This window comes from Notolepis coatsorum (genome assembly GCF_963971535.1).
Source record: "Notolepis coatsorum genome assembly, chromosome: 10".
NCBI lineage: Eukaryota > Metazoa > Chordata > Actinopteri > Aulopiformes > Paralepididae > Notolepis > Notolepis coatsorum.
The window spans coordinates 34,004,166-34,022,039 of record NC_140174.1 but is presented as its reverse complement, the minus strand read 5'-3'; the positions used below and the strand labels follow the sequence as shown (position 1 = coordinate 34,022,039).

The following is a 17,874-nucleotide window of genomic DNA, read 5'->3' as shown; positions in this document are numbered from 1 at the left end:
GCAGTCAGTCTGGAATTAATGTATGCATTCAAAAGTGCTGAATAAATGTTTTATGGACCCATAATAGTGATTATTAATATTATTTAAGTTAAGTTTTGCCATAATCATGTCTTTTGCCATAATCAGGTAGCCGAAAAGAAATACATTATATATATATATATATTAGAGGTGAGCATAGATCATTTTTTTTTATCTAGATTAATCTATCTGCAATCCTGGAGTTCATCTAGATTAATCTAGATTAAAATGGCTCATTTGAAGTCTGCCGAAGGCATTCAAAATATGCGTGTTCTACCTAGGGATGGGTATCGTTAGGATTTTATCGATACTACTACTCTTATCGATACTGCTTAACGGTTCGGTACTTTATCGACATTGCTTTATTATTTATAACTTTATAAATAAATATTATTTCTTCAGCAACAGCAGCAGCAATGTTCTTTTATATAACTTCATAAATAAATATAATTTCTTCAGCAACAGCAGCAACAATGTTTTAAATGTGTCTGAATTATAGACTTTATAATAAACAACAAATGTAAGATAAAAAAAAAAGATACACTGAATGATTAGTTGTTACATAAAGCCCTTGGACTCCACTGTAGAGAAGGGGTGCAGGCCTTTGACAACAAACTGGGTCACAGCCCTGTGACACTCGTTCCCCCCCCCCCCTACCTCTGTCATCCTTCCTAGCTGCTAGGGTGAAGGGACTTGGCTTGGCTGGGACGAGTCTATGCTTTTACCAAACGGTTTGTGTTTCCGCGTTCCCGCTTTGCGCTCTGATTGGCCACGCACGTTTCTGGTCATGTGACATGTGCGCCCAATCGCATGCCGTGCCCATTTCCGCCTCGACCAGCAGCAAACTACCTAACGCCTACGATCCACACTCTAACCTTAACCAACTTTGAAAGAGTGCCTAAGCTTAACCGGCGAAAGAACTTGCCGTCACACGATATCGCCCTGCTCTAAGACAAACTCTAACCTTAACCAACTTTGAAAGAGCGCCTAAGCTTAACCGTCCAAAGTACTTGCCATCACACGATTGGGCGCACATCATGTCACATGACCAGAAACGTCAGTGGCCAATCAGAGCGCAAAACGGGAACGCGGAAACACAAACCGTTTGGTAAAAGCAATCAGGCGGCTGGGACGCCTGTATTCGGTGGTGGAGGGAGAGGGAGGAGGCGTGGGCTGTCATCTTTCAAATATATTTGTAGCTAAACAATTATATTTTATTTATTACCCTATTCGTAATAATTCGTTATTAGCCTAGCTAACTCCGTATTATCTTGGCTTATTACATGGCGTTTTAACATTCGCCGAAATGCTTGATTGTGATTGGTCAATAGAGCTCAGCAGCGGTCCGTTATTACTCGATAACGGACCGCTGCCAGGGGCAACCGAGCAATAATGACCGCTGTTCGCAGCTGGAGCAATCAAGCCCACTGACACACACTGCATCAGTGCAATCAGACACACCTGCCGGCTGCCGGCGATAATAATAACTTTATTTGGGCTGACAGAGCCACAGAACAACTGCGTCTGCATCGTCTTGTCGATGGTGTAAAATGAATTACCGTACTTTTCGGACTATAAGCCGCGGCTTTTTTCCCCATTTTTCGACCCTGCGGCTTATATAACGGTGCGGCTTATAGGGACCAAACCCGAAAATATTGCTTTTTTTACTGCATTGAAATGTTATTTATCTGTTCCCTTATTTGCTAAACTTAATACAACTTGTAAATGAGTTAATTCTTGTTATTTGTCCGACAGTATTGTGACAATCCCCTCTGTGCACGAACCCTTACATATGGTAATTAAACATTAAAACACCTGCGGCTTATAGTCCAGTGCGGCTTATATATGTACACATCATTCAATTTAGCTGCTGCGGCTTATAGTCGGGTGCGGCTTATAGTGCGAAAAGTACGGTAGTAGGTATATTGTTAGTAAGTTAGCCATGTAATAAGCGGGATAATGTATAGCCTATACTCGGTCATTGTCGCAAAATAATTGACCTTCACTACGTTTAGAACACCTCGGCGAGGCGCCTCAGTATTCTAAACTCTGTGTCGGTCAATTATTTTGCGACAATGACAGAGTATAGGCTATACATTATCCCTTACTTACCTGCAGTGGACGTGCATGGAGATGGAACACTGCGAGCAAAGCAGTCAAAAACGGCGCATTTCTCCAGACTAATGTTGTGTTTTGACAACAGATGTTTTGACAAATTGCTTGTATTGCCACCCATACTTGCAAATGTTTTATTGCACTTGTGGCAACGTGCGTTGTCCGCATCGACTTTCGTAAAGTGTACCCAGACTTTCGTTTTGTTCTCTCTGCCATGATAATAATAATAATAATAATAATGAGCGCAGAGCTCAGTCTGTGTCCTCAGCGCTTCAACACTGAGCCAGATAGGCCCTGCCCTTAACACTTTGAGTGCCGGGACACGTCTTCTCACGTCTTTGCTGGCCATGCTAAAGTTGCCGGGGGACGCTGTACAGCGTCCTTATATCAATATTTCAAAAATCTGCGATCGGATTCATAATGTCCCTCCGCTGGCCTGAGATCCACCAGCAGGACCCACTGAGCTCTCTGGCGGTTCAGGAGCGCCATCTGGTGGCCGATCGGCGCAACCGCTTAACAGGAAGCGCAGTAGAGGTTTTGCTAGACGTCCGTATTGCTTCCGGCCACTCGGTATAGGTTCCGGCACTCTAGCTCGTCACACTACATAGCGATCGATTGCCAATAACTCGATAAACAACATGATTTGGACGTATATACCATTATACAAGCTGGAGATGGACCGGGTAATAATATATCCCATAATGATAAAATTTCTACTCGACGATGATCGCCCAACGGCGCGCGGAGACTGGGGTGAGTTTCAGCGTGTAACGTTACCGTCTTCGATAATAACTGATATTATCAACATTTGACCCACATTAGATGATTGGTATAACGCTGCCCACAGAATTATAAACGCCCCCTCGCCCCTCCGATCAACATCAGATGACGTGTAGTAACTTCTAGAAGTACGTCTAGTTGGAATTTTTTATATCGCGCTGATTGCCATCAAACTGTATTTCATCATCAATATAATGCATTTGGGGCTATATATCACGTTCTGGAGAAAGCTGCAGAAAGAGATGAAAACATACTTATACATTAGACCATACTTTACTATGAATATGTGAATGAAAAAGTTTAACGTTGCTACACAATGAACAATACATATAGGACTTTGAATGGGCCCTAATAATGGCAATGTAGCAATAGAATTTAAAAAGTTATAGCCCTGCAAAGAAGGGGACTTTCTCCATAGACAAATAGCGCTGGCAATCTATGGTATATCATTAATTTAACCTTAGGCAACCAAAGTGTTAAGTACCTGTATGTGTATGTGTGAGTGAGTGAGTGGCTCGCTTCTCGTGCAGACAGAGAGAGGAGAGGAGACCCAAGTTTGAGAAATAGATAAACAGCGGCAATTGTATTATCGCGCAATAACAGTCCGGCGTTAACGCAGCACGTTAACGCCGTTAACGGCCCAGCTCTAATTAATATTAATAATTTCCGGCCTTTCGGCATTCGGCCAACTGTTTCCTATTTTCGGTATTCGGTTTCGGCCAAGAATTTCCCATTCGGTGCATCCCTACTTGCTTGTAAACTGTGCGCATATACACTTCCTGTTAATTCATATCGAAAACATGAATGAAAAATAAATATGGCTTCCAAAAAGATAAAAGTGACACAAAAAAAAGAGGGAACATCAGCACCCCCCCCCCCCCCCTTCCCACCATAATATTCATATGGTCCCTAACATCAAAATGTCTTATTTCCAGAGGACACAGCCCAGTAATATTAACAATAATATTGTATATATTATATTATATATTTCCTCATTATTTACTGGATGTACCTGGTTTTCTCAAGAGACAGCCTCGAGCTGCTAGATGTCTTATTCACACAAGAATATAAAATAATCATTTTGATGCTAAACTGGAAAGTCCTGTCTCAACCTCTGACTTGGCTGGAGAGCAGCTTGACTGGTAAAGGGACAGTGGACATGATGAAACAAAAGAAAATGGGCTTATCATGTATTGGCATTTATGTTACTGATATCCAGACGTTTGATCAGCCGTCTTTAAGTGTCTCTAGCAGGCTCGTTTTCTTAAGCTAGCCATGTCATGTTAGCTCAGTAAACTCACTGGCAAAGGCGGTAAACTTTGCTCCAAAGTTTACCTGTTCTAAGTTGAAATGTGATGGGAGGAAAATGACATATTGGGCACAGACATTGGATCAGACAGACAGCGCTCTTGAGCTAAGCAATTATAAGCCGACCTCCTAATACAAGCCGGGTTACTAATATACTGAGCTGCATACTGAGCTAGTTACTTGATTTCACTTTGAAAACGTTGAAATGACCAGTGACCACCTGTAATTGCACTGTTTACTATTTCATACAGTACTTGGTTTCAATAAATGAACCCAGTACATTTTACTGGGTTCAAACTGACACAAAATGTTGATTTATTCATTATGATCTGTTTGAAAATTAGAAATATAGGCCTCCCTCTTATACAGGCCTCCTCCTAATACAAGCCTGGTACCCGCTACAGTTGAAACAAATACAAGCCGGGGTTACTATTAGAGGAATTACGGTACTTTAGCTTTTCTTATAAGTAATATACAAATACAAATACATACGCAAGCAAACACACAGGAACAAGACCTGTGTGGCATGTTCAATGAACAAGCAGTAGACTAGACATAACAGGTTAGCGAGAATGCATATTCAGACACATTCCACAGAGGTCTGAAGAACCCTGGGACACCCGTCACATTCTGTCCATGCCAGTACAACAGCAAAGGGAAAGAATGTCATAATCAACTCAATCTGATGAGGGAAAACATAGAAATCCTCTCTAAAGGCCACACAATTAAAATCAATACACTTTATTTCTGGGTCTAGTTGTGGCTTTGTTTATTGTGGCTTTGTAGCATCGACGGTCACAGCAACATTGGTTACACGGTAGCATCCTGTGAGTTCACCACAAGGTTTTTTTTTTTTTTTTTTATAAACCTGCCACATCTCGCTGCAGTGCAAACAAGGAAAATGCTCAATGTGGAGTTGAAAGTAGGGATGTTCGATATTGGCTTTTTTACCAATATCCGATATACCGATATTGTCCAACTCTTAATTTCCGATACCGATATCAACCGATACCGATATATATGTGGGGTTTCCCCCCCCCCCCCCCCCCAAAACACAACTTTTGCATACTTTTCACAATAAATAAAATAAGAATGTGTTCTTACTTGCTTGCCTGGGTAAATAAAGGTTAAATAAATGAAATAGATGAAAACCGATACAGATCATTTCCGATATTATTATAATTTTTTTTAAACATGTTTTTGTAGATTTTTATTGGTTTGTACTACCGGGCAGTCCAGTAGAGAGAGAGGGAGAGGAGGAAATGGGAGACAGAGCAGGGGAAGACATTCAGCAAAGGACGGCGGGTCCGGGAGTCGAACCCGGATCGGTCGTTTCGCAACGCAGCGCGTTATATGGTGTGCTACTAGAGCGCCCCATCCGATATTACATTTTAATGCCAACATCGGCCGATAATATCGGACATCCCTAGTCGATAGTATTTTTTTCTTCTAGTTTGTAGTTTGTGCCCAGAGATGGTGTGTAGTGGTTAAGCCCCCGCCTCTGGAACCACAAGTACCCCTGCTGACCTGGGGTCCGATCCTGTCTCCCTCTCAGCCTTCCTACGGTCTCAAAGAAGAACCTTCTCTCCCTCTCAACCTTCCTACTGTCTCAAAGAAGAACCTTCTCTCCAGTCTTTCCCCTACTCTGTCTCCCTCTCAGCCGTCCTACTGTCTCAAAGAACCTTCTCTCCTGTGTATCCCTACTCTGTCTCCCTCTCAGCCGTCCTACTGTCACAAAGAAGAACCTTCTCTCCTGTGTCTCCCTACTCTGTCTCCCTCTCAGCCGTCCTACTGTCACAAAGAAGAACCTTCTCTCCTGTGTCTCCCTTTCAGCCTTCCTACTGTCTCAATAAAAAAAACAAGGACCCACAGTGTCATGGATGTGAAGCATACACAAAGTGCATTTCCTGTGAGCTGCCACTAGGGGCAAAGCAGGTGAGTGAGTGAGTGAATAATGTGAGTGAATCAGTGAGTTTGCCGGTCTGTGAGGTGCTTCGCATCTAGACTGCCTACTGTCCAAAAACAATATAATAATAAAAAGAACAAATGGTTCTAGTTAGTGGGGGAATAGAATAGAATAGAAATACTTTAATCATCTGGAGGGAAATTTGGCACTACAAATCGCTCACAGTAAACATTTAGGTAGACAAACAAATCACGAATAAGAATAACAAAAAAATTGCCTAAGAATAAAGAATTAAATAAGCCTAAGAATAAAATAATAAAATAAAGAGATCTACATTAACTCATTCCCCGCCAACACCATTTATATACATTATTGGGCGCCATCCTTTGAACGCCAACCACGTATATACGTTATTTGATCGTCGATATTTTTATTCAGTATTCATCCGGGGACCTCTGTGTTACCGTAGGGAATGAGTCTGAGATCGCCAAAGTGCAATACCGGCTGCATCCAGCTAGACGGCGGTATCGAGCACCCTTTAAAACCTTGTATCTTGGCCTGTGCAACGGTCAAATGTCACCGGGCTCACTTTTCTTTGTTGGGCGAATGGAGCGGTTATAATGCTCGGATTGAGACGTGTCAAAGCCTCCCGATGCATGATGTGTGGTGGATTATGTTGGCGACACGATCAACACCAATACTGGGACTCGTGATCAGATAATTGGAATATTCTTTTTGGGGTACATCCTAGTGAAGGTAAGGGCTATATGATATCAATCCTGCTTTGATCCAACCATGTCTGTGTAACGTTACTCCACAACGTATGCCGTTGGGGACGATCAAAGCATAAAAAAATTACCCCCCCCCCCCCCCCCCCCCCCTTTCATGCGTTCATGATGACACATAATACCTATGATATAGATTTGGGATAATAGCGTGCACAGGCAAGAAACGGCAACGTTTATAGTAGAATTGACGTAAGGCTATTACTCAGCCTTTCGGGAATTACCCCAGACCACGCTATAACTATACTTTTATTACATGGCGTTTTAACATTCGCCGAAATGCTTGATTGTGATTGGTCAATAGCGCTCAGTTGCCCCTAGCAGCGGTCCGTTATTACTCGATAACGGACCGCTGCCGAGCAATAATGACCGCTGTTCGCAGCTGGAGCAATCAAGCCCACTGACACACACACATCAGTGCAATCAGACACACCTGCCGGCTGCCAGCGATGACAGCGCGGAGCGACAGAACAGAACTGCGTCTGCATTTGATCTCGTCTTGTCGATGGTGTAAAATGAATTAGGTATATTGTTAGTAAGTTAGCCATGTAATAAGCGGGATAATGTATAATAATTGACCTTCACTAGGTTTAGAACACCTCGGCGAGGCGCCTCGGTATTCTAAACTCTGTGTCGGTCAATTATTTTGCGACAATGACCTACATTATCCCTTACATATTCACCACGGTATAACACGGGAAGGTATGGATGAAGAAATGAATTATTTTTCACATATTGAACGATAGATGGGTGATGTCAAATTGGCCATAGTATTGTATCCATAGCTATAATATAGAATATAGTTATAGCTCTACAAACAAGGTGACGCACTCCTATCTTTTAAAGCGTGGCAGTGCTAGAACGGGGCCCGTCTAATCCCCGGCGGTCAATGAGTTAAGTGTACTGTAAGTGTAATATTGACAATGTTGTTTTAAAAGTAAAAGTCCAGGAAGATGGTAACTGTCACTCTGTGCTCAGTGATTCATTGTAAAGTCTGATGGCTGTCGGAATGAAGGACTTCCTGTGCCGTTCAGTGCTACATTTTGGGAGTGTAGAGGAGGCGAAAAGACTCACCACAGGGAGCTGAAGTCAACGAACTCTGGGGAGAACTGGTCAGTGGGAAGCTGAGGCGAAGGCTCCTCCACCACCTGCTTCAGCTGCTGGAAGGGAGTTCCCCACGAGTCGTAGGGGAAACGCAGGATGGCCAGCTCGATCTGAGGAGAGGACACACAGTAATGCATGACGCACGTACGCCCGCATGACAAAATGCCAAAAGCGGGAGAGAACGAGCCGGTGAAGGTGAAGGCACGCGGTGGAGATCTGAGGTTTGAAAACACACCGATGTTAACGGGGCCAGTCACCACAAGTGTCGCCAAATCCAGAAGAGGATTAACACTTGAAATTTTTTTTTTTAAAGGCACAATCCAGGCGGTTGGGTGGCGTAGCGGAGATTGCGCTCGTCACCAATGCAAGAGACTCCGGTATCGAATCCCAGTCTCAGCATTGCCTGCGGCTTGGGCCGGCCGTCGTACTGGCTAATTTGGCAGAGTCAGCGGGTGGAAAGTCGATGGGTGGGGATTGGACGTTGTGGACAGCGACTCCTACAGGTCGGTTGGGTGACGCCTGCACAGCAGAGACAGGAAGTATCGGGGGCAGCGTGAGCCTGCCACGCGCTGTCTGGTGAAAAGATGCAACAGGCTGCCTCCTCGTGTACCGGAGGGGACACGTGATGCAAGGCTTCTATCCTCACTACAACCGACCAATGGGGGGCTGTCTAGCAACGTTCAAGACAGGGGAGGGGAGAATTGGCAACACGAAATTGGGATGGGAGAAAAATAAGGAGAAAAAGTGGATAAAAAAAAAGAAAGGCACAATCCGTGATATATGTATATATTTATTTATTTTTGGCTTTGTTTATATTGATGATTGAAGTTCTCTGCGTATTGTCTGAGCCATTAAGTCTTTTGAGGTTGTAAAAGGTTTGTTTACATTGGTAATGTGCGTAAACACTAATCTGCATTTTGAGGTGCGGCAGAGAACGTTGTTAAGAAGCCTGTGTGTCCTTGAAGAGTTTGCATGGTAGCTTGACTGGCCGCAGCTTTCTGGACCTTCCTCGGGCTGTTAGAACTCAAAATACAAGTCTGTTGTACTCGGTTTACAATCATTGCAAATGTAAACAAACCTTTTAAAGCCTGAGAGGTCATATAAAACTTGTGTTTAGCTGTTGCATGCTGTCAGCCCTTGTGTGAAAGGCTCAGGGTGGAAAAGAAAATGTCCTCAGTTCAACAAATTATTATGTAAACAAAGACTAGTCAGGCAACACAGGGCACTATATTACAATCACAGATTGTGCCTTTAGGCTAACCCGCCTGGTGTGCTTGTTTTATCAACCAACACTCTATTACTATAAGAATTTAGACTTTATCTAAATATAAAAAATATGTTTATACATGCTATCCAGCATTACTGTATGCAGGGGTGTCACGATTAATCGACTGAATCGAATAAATCAATTACAGAAAATAACTGATTAAGAATTACTTCTTGATCGATTTTACAAAGCATTTCTTTTGATGGCAGTTCGGTCTGACAGAAATACTAAAGAAGAACAATCAGCATTTAGATCAGAAGCACCGTGTTCAAAAATGCTCTAGAAAAATACCCTGTTAAGTTCAGTGGGCATTCATGGCGGAAGAAATATGTTCAATTGTCTGAATGAATAGCTCACTGAAATAATCCCATTAGTAGCAGTTGGATAAGACCTAAATGGAAGAAATGAGCTTTAGTCAGAAAGTTTCTTTCCGAGACCGCCGAATCGTTAGCACCTAAATATTCTTGGCCGTGACAATGTTTTGAGATGTGTAAATGAGCGAGCCGTGAATGTTTAACAACTCATAATAAAACGTCTAGACACCACTCCATCTGGAGGCTGGGGTTCATACACTGCTGGGCTTCCCTTCATAATGAACCCTCCCTCGCCTCTCTATCCTGAGACACGCTGTGTTGCATTAATGAAGACTATTAGACAAAGAGGAGGGTGAGGAAAAGATAATCAACTACACGCAACCCCTGAAATGTGATTAATGTGAATTGAAATTAAAACAAATTAAAAAGAGGAAAAAAGGCAGTTCCACATTTTTCTTTTATTAATTTTTTTTTTGTAAAAAGGAAATGGACTCACCATAGTGATTCCTAAACTCCAGATGTCAGACTTGACGTTGTAACCTTTCTGATTAGTCTCCGGGTTGATCCTCTCCGGCTGTGGGGGCACAAGCAGGAGGGACACACTGCGATGATGTCACGCGTCAGGGTGGTCGTCCGGGGCGACGTGCACACTTTCCCGTTATCCCCCTAACTTTCTTTATGCACACACTGACCACTCTGTTCCCCCGAGCTGCCGTCAAGGCCCTAAAAAATGCTCTGCCAGTGTGTGGACAGAAATGGCAGTTAAAATCTAACTGGGGTCATTAAGGGCATGGATGATGATGAGAGAGAGTGAGCGAGAGAGCGTGAGAGAGAGCGTGCACAAGAGAAATAACCCTCGGCCTGATCCGTTAGGAGCTTGGTCTGACATGCTTAATTAAAAAATACTGCTCACAAATTACGGCATAAAATGTATCACTGTGCTTTTCTTTCCAACATTTTATCTTAAATGGTCTATATAATTACGTTTTACTTTAGATTTAAGATGATAAAAATCACAGGTCTGTAAATGTCCTGAAAAATATCTTTAACCTGTTAAGCCCTAGCCATATTTTCAGAAGATTCGCCTAAAAGTACATACCCAAATAAATGGAAGATTACTCCACTTCTACAAGGCCCATTTGCATGTCAGAAATATTGTGTCTGTTACTATGCTTGAGTAAATTGTAATGAACCAAAGGGGAATATAATTATTATTATAGATTCCCCCCCCCATATTTGTCTGTGAATAACACCATGCTAACATTGACCAAAAGTGAACAAATGCCACTGAGCACATTCAGCACTTCCTTGAGATCAAGTGTACTGAAAATCTAAGCAAATGAACAAAGGGCAGATGATTTATGTTTTTTTTTTATAGATACAATACTGAATTTTGACATCTGGACACATGCAATATGAAATATGACTATAGAATATCAGGCCTATACAGTTTACATTTAGTCATTTAGCTGACACTTGTATCCAAAGCGACTTAAAAGTTCTGACCTTATTATGGTCAACTTATTATGTCCTCGCATCTAAATCATCCGGTTTCCGATGCAATGTGCAGAGATTTTGATTACAAGCTCATATTTAGCTAATAACACTTTAATACAAAAGCATTGCTAAACAAACGTAGTGCTGAAAATATACAATTTGACTGCTGTTTTGATAGGGTTAGGGTCTTTACTCTTGGCTACATTTAAAAAATCGGTTAAACCGAGATGTCATAAATGTGAAATAGGAAGTACACCAGGGCACCACCCGTTTTAGGAATTCACATATTATGTTCTTCCTGTGTCCCAGGACCGTTCAGTCTGAACAAGCACCACTCTCTCCTAAAGCTAGAAATCAAAGTGAGAACCCTCTAATCTAATCAGTGATGTCACTGGGATGTAAAATCTAGGGCTGCTCCAACGAATGGGGCTCTGAGGATGTAAAATGTTTGTGTGAGCTCTTACACACACAAATGAGGTTTATATTCTCACACTTGCTAGAAGGTCGGAACCAGAATTAAAACCTAGAGTTCACACAAAACATTTGATACGTTTTAAATCAAAGATTTTAACTTTGTACTACTACATCCGTCTCTCCTCCGGCCCTGCTTACCGCCATGTAGGGCTTACAGCCGGCGTCCATTGTCTTGGCCACAGAGTCCACCAGGTAACCACTGATTCCAAAGTCACACATCTTCACCCGGCCCTGGGTGTTGATCAGAACGTTGGAGGGCTTCACATCTGCAGATCAGAGGGAGGAAGAGACATGAATTAAGTGTACGAAACATTAAGTCAACAAGTCAAGCTTATTTGTAGAGCCCAAATATTACACATTACAGGTCTCAAAATGGGCTTCACAAGCCCACAATGGAACAACACCCCCACCTTAAACTTCAGAGAAGATGAGGAATAACTCTTAACAAAGAAAAAAGGGAAAGATACCTAGGAAGGTAATTCATTAGAGACACCTTCCTATTATTCAGTTTCACAATCCATGTCTCAAATGTATCCAGGCTTACAAATTCTTCTTCTTTAACAGATCACCTCCCCCTCTTAAATACAATTGATCGACAGACAGACACTATCCTACTTTTTACTCCAGTACATGTATCCGTAAAGGGGTTTTGAATACAGAACACGCAATCGATTCAAATAAATGATGTACTTCTTAACTTTGAGCCTGCCAACTTAAGAAGCCATTAAGGCGAGCATCACCTGGACCAAACCTTTTAGCTTAACTTGTAGAGATTGATGCATCAAAGACTGAATGCTTCTTTGTGCCAAAATATGAAGACATTATCTTGAACTAGTACTTTAACTTTTTATATTTGAGTATTTTCAACATCAGGTACCTTTGATATTTACGTTTGAGCAGAACATTGAATGGAAGACTATTTCTACTTAAAGGCTCAATCAGTGATCCAAACGTAAACAAACCGTAACAAGCATGAATACATTTGATCGGCTCAGCTAGATACGACGACGAATACACATGACAACAGGTAAACATGAGTTTTTAATCCTATTCACTGTGTTTATATTGGTAATGCGTGTAAACACTGGGGTAAAACAGATCTATATTCCGAATTACCATAAACATTTAAAATAGTGTATTTTCCACCAAATTGAATGTATGTGAATATACTAGGGGTGGAACTAGGGCTGGACGATATGGCAACAAATCATATCGCGATAACGATATGATAATGTTATCATATTTCTCGATATCGATAATTATCGAAATTGTTATAAGTATATAAATTTAAAAAAATGTAACAACAGATGTATGTTTATTTTGCAGCAATTCTTTGTCGTTGCCGCCATCTTTAGTGTTACATCCCCTCACACTCCAGTTCTGCAGCTGGTTTAAAAGCGAAAGTAAATCGGCTTCTCTGCTGGCTGTGGCTCCAGGGGAGTTGAACAGTTCTGGCTCTGCTAGTTTATTTTCTATCTTTTGGCACTTTTTTGGTGGACAAACCACTGCACATGTGCACCGTGACTCGTGACTGGAGTCTAGCTCTGCTAGCACACATAGCCTACTGTGTACAGACGGTTTCAAACTGTATTTTAAATTAGAAAGCAAACTAAATAAATGGACAAGAGAAAAATGTATCTCAATTTGGTCAGTATTGTCATTTGGACAAGCAAAGCCATTACTTTAAGTTGCAGGCAAGAAAGACAAGTCTGTCCACTGTCTCTGGTTTTAAAACTGCCCTGTTGCAGGTCACAAAAAAAATAGAAATGTTATCGTAGCTACTAGCTAGCAGAGGAGAAAATGGGAGTCTGAGAGGCGGGGTGTTTAAAGACAATGATAGGCGTTTATTCAACATCCAAGAAGGCTAACATACAACTGTGTTTTACTAACTCCAACCGGGACTATTGCCGCTTTACCACTGCATGTTATGAACTCCTAACGTTACCGGAGCTGAAGGTCCCACACGCTAAAATGTCCCTGCGGACCTGCCAACCCATAGATAGTTCCAACTCACCGAATTACGTTAATACACCACAGTTGCACTCAATATTTAAATAATGTTATTCTAAATAAATGTAGACAGATAATGTACATATTTTAAAAATAGAATGAACGGAGCAGTGTTGTTTTTGAAACAGTACAGTGTGTGTGTGTTAGTTTGATGTATGCTGCAATTTATATTGATGGCCTTCTAATTTGTTTATTTATTTTAAATAACAGTGACACTTTTCCCTTTGATAAGAAATCCAGCCATATTCCTTTCATTGTATTTCAAATACTGCACTTTAATTTCAAGCAGAAAACTAATCTTTCCATTAAGAACTGACAATCAGGGAATTTAAACATTGTTGACATTGTTTTTTTGTGTTTATATTAAAGAAAGGAAAGTCTAGTGCTGGCTGAACATATTGTTAAGTAAGTTAATACTTTGACAAATGTAGCCTATATGTTTCAGTCAGTTCGGTCTTTGTGTGCCAAACATTATTTAAGGCTGTAAACACTGTAAACCCTTTTTTTTAATATATATATATATATATATATATATAAATGAGAAGCATGTTTAGATTATTTAATGTTAATTTTTTTTTAAATAAAAAGCAACGGATATCGAACCGAACCGAAAAGTTAGCCCAAAACCGTGATACGAACCGAACCGTCGATTTTGTGAAGCGTTCCACCCCTAGAATATACCCCACAGAAAATCACAGTAGAAGTGTGGTCACTGGCAAGGCCCAGTTGTGTCACTTTATTTTAGTGACCTATAATCAGTCTCAATCACAACATGGGCCTTTAATACAACAAAAGCCACACAGCGGTCAGGGTTGAACTACATGCTGGAGCAACTGCGACACAACATCGACCACGCAACAATGTTGCAGACACTCTGCCTTTATGCTTCTGCAACATCCATGCGTAGCCTATGCAACATTGTACAAATAAATGTAAAATTAATGTACAAAATAAACGTCTTTCCGGTGTTTTAGACGTCGCTCATTTATTTTGAAAGCCCCCGACCAGAAGTATTATTGCTGCTGCCGGTTCAGTGTTTTTGAGCTGACGCTAAATACAAATGTTGAGATTGTTGGTGAACAACTAACTTTAGGTTAGTTTTAACGTTAGCTAGCAGCAGGGATGGACGCCGTTGTGCAAATGCAGGCAGCTACAGGCACTTGAGGAAGAGCTGCTGATTTTAATCTGCAGGAGAGAGAGAGAGCTCGACAAAGCCGTATATCCATGTGGCGCGGTCATAGGCACGAAGATGCAGCTCAAAACTACCTGTTGTATTAAATTAATTAATTGCTGTTTAACTTGTCCCTGTGTCCAGTCCTTTCGATTAGCCCCACCCGTTCATTGTAAACAATGATTCATGTAATTATATTAACGTTACTGTGCGTTAGCTCTATGTTAATAAATTCTGAATGGCATTAACGTTAGTTGGGTGGCTACAACGAATTCTCACAAGCTGGCATCGTAAAATATCAATACCAGCCATGGGAATACTGTTTAGTAAATTGTGGAGGCTTTTAATCTTCAAGGTAAGAGGATTTGAAGGCGTATGCTATGGAAGTTTTCCCCTGCAGCTCCACTTTGTTGAAATGTACATATAACTAGGGCTATAGGATAACCACCGGTTAATTAGCAAATTTGTCCAGTTGACTGTATATTGTCCAAGTCCAGTTGACTGTATATTTTTTGAATGAGTCGTTATGAAGAAATTAATATTTCCATTTGTATAAATTATGTTAACTCGGGAATAGTATTCCTGCCTGCGGACCAATATTATTATATGACAGCCCCGCCCCCATTCACTAACCAACCAATCAATGCTACGCAACATCAACGCAATGGTTGTGTTGCAGTCGCTTGGGTTCGATTTTGGGGATAGGTACGCAACATCCTCGCAACACCCTCTGCGACATCTGCAACCATGTTGTGTTGCAGTTGTGTCGCAGTCGCGTCGCAGTTGCTCGAGCATGCAGAGGACATCAACTCTACTACTGACCTCTGGCCCAGCCAGAGAGTGAATGAGAGACTGTGTGAGTGTGTGTGTGTGTGTGTGTGTGTGTGTGTGTGTGTGTGTGTGTGTGTGTGTGTGTGTGTGTGTGTGTGTGTGTGTGTGTGTGTGTGAGAAAGAGAGAGGGAGTGGTGTGTTTGTGTGTGTGAGAGAGTGAGAGAGAGGGAGGAGGAGTGTGTGTGTGCATGTGTGTGAGAGAGTGAGAGAGAGGGAGAAGGAGTGTGTGTGTGTGCATGTGTGTGTGTGAGAGTGAGAGAGAGGGAGAAGGAGTGTGTGTGTGTGCATGTGTGTGTGTGAGAGTGAGAGAGAGGGAGAAGGAGTGTGTGTGTGTGTGTGTGTGTGTGTGTGTGTGTGTGTGTGTGTGTGTGTGTGTGTGTTTGTGTGTGTGTGTGTGTGTGTGTGTGTGTGTGTGTGTGTGTGTGTGTGTGTGTGTGTGTGTGTGTGCATGTGTGTGTGTCTACGAGTGGCGATTGATTGGCTATAGCAGTGAGCAGTGACACTGCTTTTGAGAGGCACAATGACAGCCAGTGCTGCTCTTACCTCTGTGTATGACCTGGAGGTTGCTGTGTAGATGCTCAAGTGCCTTTACTATCTGTAACAAGGACGACAAGGAGGGGACATGGTAAGGGATAACTGGCATTATTATAGTATTGTGTTCATATAAAACATCTCTCCACATCATTCAGAGTGAATACAGTACTTAAGGACCGATACCTCTTTTTCATTGCATATGTTGAGCAATCTTAAAAAAAAACTGGGCGGATACTTTTCAATCTATGTCTTATTAATAGGGCTGTCAGTTTATCGCGTTAATTAGATTAACACTATGATCGCCGATGACGAGTTAAGACGTCATTCCTAGCCATGCTCATTCTGCCGAAGACGCCGTAACTCGTCTTTGATGTCAATATTTCAAAAATCTGTCATCGAAATCATATTTCCTTTCCGGAGCCCTGAGATGTACTGGTGAGCTCCACTCAACTGTCTAACGGTTCGAGAGCGCCATCTGGTGGCCGATCGGCAGATCGGCCAAGAGGGAGGGGCGCGCCAAACAGGAAGTGCCCATCCATATGTGCTCCGAGCACTCGCGATCGGTAGCCGGACTCCATCTCATCAACACACTGGATGATCAATCGCTCGCCCTAACTCAATAAACAACGTTATTTGGACGTATATAGTATTATACAACCTGGAAATGGTTCATCAGGATCAACATCCCATAATCGAAAACTTCACGCTGATCGTCCAACGGCGCGAGGAACATACGGTAAGATTCAGCATTATTTTCTAACTTATTCCATATAAACTGCTATGATGAACATATGACCCACTCTGGATGAATCATCTAACGCTGCCCACGGAATTATAAACGATCCCCCGCCCATCCGGTCATCATCAGATCATACGTAGATCATTCTAGAAGTACGTCCAGTTGAAATTTTTCATCTCGCGCCGATCGCTACCAAACTGTATTTCATCATCAATATAATGCATTTAGGGCTATAAATCACGTTCTGAAGAAAGCTGCAGAAAACGATAAAAACATACTTATACTTTAGACCATATTTTAGTATGAATATGTGAATGAAAAAGTTTAACGTTGCTACACCCTGAACAATACATATAGGACATTGAATGGGCCATAATAATGGCAACGTAGCAATAGAATTAAAAAAGTTATAGCCCTGCAAAGAAGGGGAACTTCTCCATAGACAAATAGAGCTGGCGAGGGATGGTAAATTATGAATTTAACCCATGGCGATTAAAGTGTTAATTAATTACACAGCAAATTATCGCGTTATGAAAATTAACTCAAAATGTATTACAATTATATATATATATATATTTTTAATTTTCAATCTCATTCATTCCATAAGAACGTAGAATACATGTTTACAGACTTTTTTTAATATGTCCATTTGCATGTTCTTGGTATCTGATTCTAGGGACATCTATGGATCTCAGGGAATGTATTACCAGTGTCAGAAATACTGTGTCTGTTACTAGGCTTGAGTAAATTGTAATGAACCAAATGAGAATATCAATTAAAAAAAAAAGATTCTTTGACTGTGAATAACACCATGCAAAAATTTACCAGACCTGAAAAATCTAAGCAAATTAATAAATGGAAGATGATTAAACAGAAGGTTTTGTAGATACAGTACTGAATTCTGCCAATCCGGACACATGCCATTTGAAATATGATTATAGAATATAGAATATCAGGCCTAAAATGGCTATGCGATTAAAATGCGATTAATTAGATTAATTAATTACAAATCCTGTAATTA

General features: G+C 41.4%; 1 protein-coding gene across 1 annotated transcript in view; it reads right to left on the bottom strand.

Annotated features, from left to right (window-relative positions):
- Positions 1-17,874, bottom strand: part of map2k6 (mitogen-activated protein kinase kinase 6) — a gene marked incomplete at its 5' end in the record, with an annotated part of 79,256 nt that overhangs the window by 9,686 nt on the left and 51,696 nt on the right. Inside the window, 4 exon segments of the mRNA XM_084322724.1 lie at positions 7,987-8,126; positions 10,094-10,171; positions 11,707-11,834; positions 16,124-16,175. Of these exon segments, the coding sequence (XP_084178850.1) occupies positions 7,987-8,126; positions 10,094-10,171; positions 11,707-11,834; positions 16,124-16,175 (398 nt within the window).